This window comes from Penaeus chinensis, chromosome 43, assembly GCF_019202785.1.
Source record: "Penaeus chinensis breed Huanghai No. 1 chromosome 43, ASM1920278v2, whole genome shotgun sequence".
NCBI lineage: Eukaryota > Metazoa > Arthropoda > Malacostraca > Decapoda > Penaeidae > Penaeus > Penaeus chinensis.
In genome coordinates this window covers 19093409-19098408 of record NC_061861.1, presented here as the reverse complement: position 1 = coordinate 19098408, position 5000 = coordinate 19093409, and the positions used below count along the sequence as shown (strand labels likewise).

At 30.3% G+C, this 5000-nt stretch overlaps 2 protein-coding genes across 4 annotated transcripts in view; one reads left to right on the top strand and one right to left on the bottom strand.

The window, feature by feature from the left end:
• The window catches only part of LOC125048160, a 33044-nt gene extending 32195 nt beyond the window's left edge, over nucleotides 1–849 (top strand). For all 3 annotated transcript variants that reach the window (XM_047646717.1, XM_047646716.1, XM_047646718.1), the window contains exon 9: nucleotides 1–849. This exon is cut by the window's left edge and continues 681 nt beyond it. The gene's annotated coding sequence lies outside the window, so the exon portion shown is untranslated.
• An 895-nt stretch (nucleotides 850–1744) lies between these two features.
• Nucleotides 1745–5000, bottom strand: part of LOC125048162 (myb-like protein W) — a 7396-nt gene continuing 4140 nt past the window's right edge. Inside the window, exons 5-6 of the mRNA XM_047646719.1 lie at nucleotides 3189–3324; nucleotides 1745–2296 (exon numbers count right to left, since the gene is read on the bottom strand). Of these exons, the coding sequence (XP_047502675.1) occupies nucleotides 1983–2296; nucleotides 3189–3324 (450 nt within the window). The 3' untranslated portion in view covers nucleotides 1745–1982. The remainder of the gene's footprint in view (nucleotides 2297–3188; nucleotides 3325–5000) is intronic.

Below are 5000 nucleotides of genomic sequence, written 5' to 3'. Positions count from 1 at the left end.
TCAATGAAGCTAAACAATTTTAATTTAATATTTTTGAGAGGTTTAGGCTGGTGGGAGATGGCAGGCTTCTGCAGACTTGTGGTAACGTTGTTTAAGCTGCACTGTGTGTGTGGGTGGTGCATTCATGTAGTATAGTCGGGTGAACAGCTGGAACCAGTCGTTGTGGGGCCTCGAGCTGATGCCCTGCTCATCCATGAAGGGAATAAGGGGTTTATGTTCATTATGCCATATGGGTTTGCTTTGCTGTTATGTTACTAAAGAATATTTCTTAAAGATTATTGTAAGATTATCTATTAAGAAATCCTGTTTCTTTTTAGACTTGTAAGAGGTACAACTTTGGAGAACTTTAAGATAATTTAGTGTTTCCAAACATTAGTGGCTTTGTCGTGTGGATGATGAAGTCCACAGCATTCTTCACATTAAGCTCTCGCAGTGTTATCCTACGATCATCATCTGCTCTTGTTCTCATGGAAGAGTTGGAGGACTAAGAGTTTAATTGTACTTTTTGACTCCTCTGTTAAATGATAAAACACTGATATTCAAAAGGTTGGGTGCAAAGATTATGTTCAAATATATTTCAATGTGCTTAATTTTGAGATATATATAGAGATATATAATTTTTTTTTTTTTTCTGTTTTTCTTTTACACAATTGTATTCGGTGGTGATAAGCACGGAATACTCTTTCTTCGAATGATTGTTATGGACCAATGCAATATTTTTTTTTTATATATATATAAATCATTTCATTTCATTATTTGTTAGTAGAATGGAAGTCATATCACTGTCATTTGATCATTTTTTGTAGATAAAATTATAAAATGAAGAAAGAAATATATTTTAAGGCAAACTATGCTGGTTTTATTCAAAGCCCAAATATCAAATAAGTTTTCAAGTTACTGGTGTTTAAGGTATGCTAAAATATAGAAAAAAAAAATTGTGTATATACTTACATAAGTTTTGTAACATACCATTAGTTAAAGGCCAAATAGAGTTCCATGAATATAATGAGGAAATTTTACAGATACTAAAAAAAAAGGAAAATTAAGTGCCTCTTGACTTTTATTAATCTTCCAATTGAGGGATTGGATCTTATTTTGAAAATAATAAAGGAATAATTTCAGAATTAGATATTTCAGAAGGAACTCACTTGCCGTTTTTTTTATAGTATTATTTGATAACCGGTATATTAGTTAAGATAATTATATGGATTTCAATGATATCCAAACCTTTAGAGAAAGGTGTGTATATATGAGAATGAATATTTTCACAGTACAAGCTATGTATCTGATGGTTTTTTATTATACCTTCACCAGAAATACAAGTACATCTATCACAATAAAAACTGTCAATGCTCAAATATGCTGCATTCAGCCAAGTGTCATGAATCCCTCAAATCCATATTGAAGTTGATATCAAAACAGAATATTACTCTCTTTGTCTTCAAAAAGTATACATCTGATATACTTCAGCTGTAGTTTTTGTGATAGAGCTGAAAAATATATGATACACTTTTTTAATGCTGCAACTTCCATATTTTCATCTTATTCTAAATGATTACATATATCACTGCAAAAATGTCTACATTGTACATTATACCTACTGGTAGTTCTAATCTAGGTGAGTGAACAACAGACAGACATTCAGATAAACAGACATTCATTTAAGAACAAATGTTTCATTTTGAGGCATTTCCTTGCCACTGTTTCAGTTGTTCTCAAGAAAGGTGTATATTAAATTACCCTGATTCATTCTCATTTTAATAATCCATACATCCAATTAACATATGTATGATATTCCATCCTCAAAATTTGTATAGGTCTGAGTATAAGCATCCAATTTAAATAAGATGGTTAGTAACTATACATTCATAAATGTGGTAATAAAAAGACACATATCAATTAATTTTTGGATTTCAAAGCATTGTCTAATCACAGCAATAATTTCATGATTGGAAACTTGCAGTATTTCTTTCTTTTTAAAGTTAACCATTGTTATTATTATTATTATTATTATTGTTATTTCCAGAAGAACTACTACTACCACTACCACCATTATTGTTATTGTTATTATTATTGTTGTTATTGGTATTAGTATTTGTATTGGTATTAGTGGTCGAGGTTCCAGTAGACCCAGATGACGAGCCGATATTGATGTCAATATCAATGTTTGAAGTGACGGTCAGTGTCCCTGTCACAGAACCACTCAAAATGACGCCAAAGAGAATTCTTGTCCTCGGGGGGAGAAAACCTCGGGAATTTTCTTTCCTAATAATGGTATCCTCGCCTACGTAGGTATCTGGTGATGGGAGAGAGAGAGAGAAAACAAATAAAGGAAAAGAAATACAAAATAGGGAAAGGAAAAAGGAAAATGCGTTTCAGTCCTTATGTTTTGGTATTCATTATGAAGGAATATTTTTAAAACTTAAGAAAAGGATAAGTGACATTGACATTATCTTTGGAATTCTTAAACTGGTGTTAAAGGAAAGTAATTGAATAATGATTAAGCAGGTATTACTCTTATTATTAATTCTAATATTTGGATTATACTAATACAGTTACTAAATTGTTGCATTAGTATATCACTACTGTTACTATTATTCTGCATCTGTCACCACTTCTATAACCATCAGAACTTCCACAACTACTATTAGGTTTACAACTAACTACCTTCACTACTACTGCTGCTACTACTAATATTATTTCTAATATTACTACTATTATTACTACTTCTACTTTACTACTAGTACTACTAGTACTTTTATTACTACTACTACGACTAATGTTACTACTACTACTAATATTACTACTACTACTACTACAACTTATCCTTTACTACTATTACTACTACTACTATTATTACTACTAATATTACTTCTAATAGTACTACGACTACGACTACGACTACTACTACTACCTCCACAAATACTCTAACTTGTACTTGTTGGTATTCTTGTGACATTGTAAGTATTATTACAAAATTAGTTGAATCGGTTCATTCTAAATCCATACAAGTAAAATATATAATTCCCCCATATAATTTATCAAGTCCAAGACTTTAAAAAAAATATTTTAACGATAACTCAAAAAAAACAAAACAAAAAAAACATGAACAAGTATACCCATTAAACAAAAAACAAACAAAAAAACTACAATAACCAATCAGAATATTTTTTTTTTTTTTAACTCACCTTCAACATTTTTTTTAACTTCCTCGAAATGAGTCAGAAGTAATTTCTTTCCTTTGCAGAATTTCATTATATTTTTACCCAGTATCTTTCTCAAATTCCTCGTTCTTTTGGCGTAACTGTCAGCTTGGAGACTGACCTGGAAGTGAAAGGGAGAGTATACTATGTGCATGTGATGTACTGTACGCAAACATACGTACATATGTATATATGTATACCCATACATGCATACTTATATAATACATACGTATGTTCATGCATGCATACATATTCATAAATACATAATATACATACCCTCATGCATAATTATATAATACATACGTATGTACATGCATGCATACATATACATACATGTGCATACATATATTTATATATACATACAGGCCTAATACATATATAAATAAATGTATACACGTGTATATATAAATACAACCTTGCCTATCTGCATGCATACATATATAAACTTAATAAATACAGTGACAAATGGAGAGGTATATAAAATAGATATATAAAATTAATATGTAGAAAAATATGTGTACAGTAAACAAGTAGATATTGAAGCAGATATACAATAAATGATAGACACAATAATACTTATAACAATAATAGCTTTCACGTAAAAATAGTTAAATTACGGTTATTTTCATTGCAATATCCATTATTGTCACTATCATTATCATTGTTATCTATAAGGTTCAAGTCTAAGATGAAATCTGATTATATATATATATATATATATATATATAATGTATATATGTATATATATGAATATATATGTATATGTATATATATGTATTTATATACATATATATGTATTTATATACATATGTATGTATGATTATATATAGACATACATACTTACACATACACACATATATACATACATACAAACATACATGTATATATATATATAATGTATATATGTATATATATGAATATATATGTATATGCATATCTATATGTATTTATATACATATATATGTATGATTATATATAGACATACATACTTACACATACACACATATATACATACATACAAACATACATATATTTATATGTATATATATAAATATGCATGTGTTTATATACACACATATATATGTATATATATACATAGATATATACATACATATACATATATATGTATATATATACATACATATATGTGCGCTTATCGAAGAGACAACAGCAAGAAAAAAAGAGCTCGCGAGGAGAGGAAAAACAGGTGTCTTATTAAAGGCCAGCAGAGACAGTCAGGTGAAAAAAGGCACGGAAATGGGGCACCGCGAGGGCATATTAGTCGCCAGAGAGAGCAGGGTCAATAAAGACCGGAAGGAGAACACGCCGTAGGCTTGTCCGCGGCCGCCATATTGACAGACCTATTTCCCCCATTACTTGGCGAGAGACGGATATTCGCGGCTACAGGAAAGAGGCAATTTAGTCCTGGTGTCGGATTTAACGTATGCATAGGGAAGGAAATTTTACGAGGGTTTACTCCTGAGGAAATAAGTTAATCTATTAAATTGTTAAGGGATGGCGGCCATTTTTAATGGATAACGAACGCAAATTGATAATTGCGCGATTCTATCATGATTAACAATGAACTGGGGTAAAACTTCAGACAAATCTATTATTGATTTTGTGTTGGGTTTTAAAACGTCAACATTGTTTGATGTGGAAAGGTTGTCGATTTTTTCCTCGCCCAATTATAGACGAGAACTTCACACAGCTGACTGTTTTAGGAACGACCAAATTTATCCACAAATTAAACCATCCTATTTTCTCACAGATTATATATACACACACGACACCCCT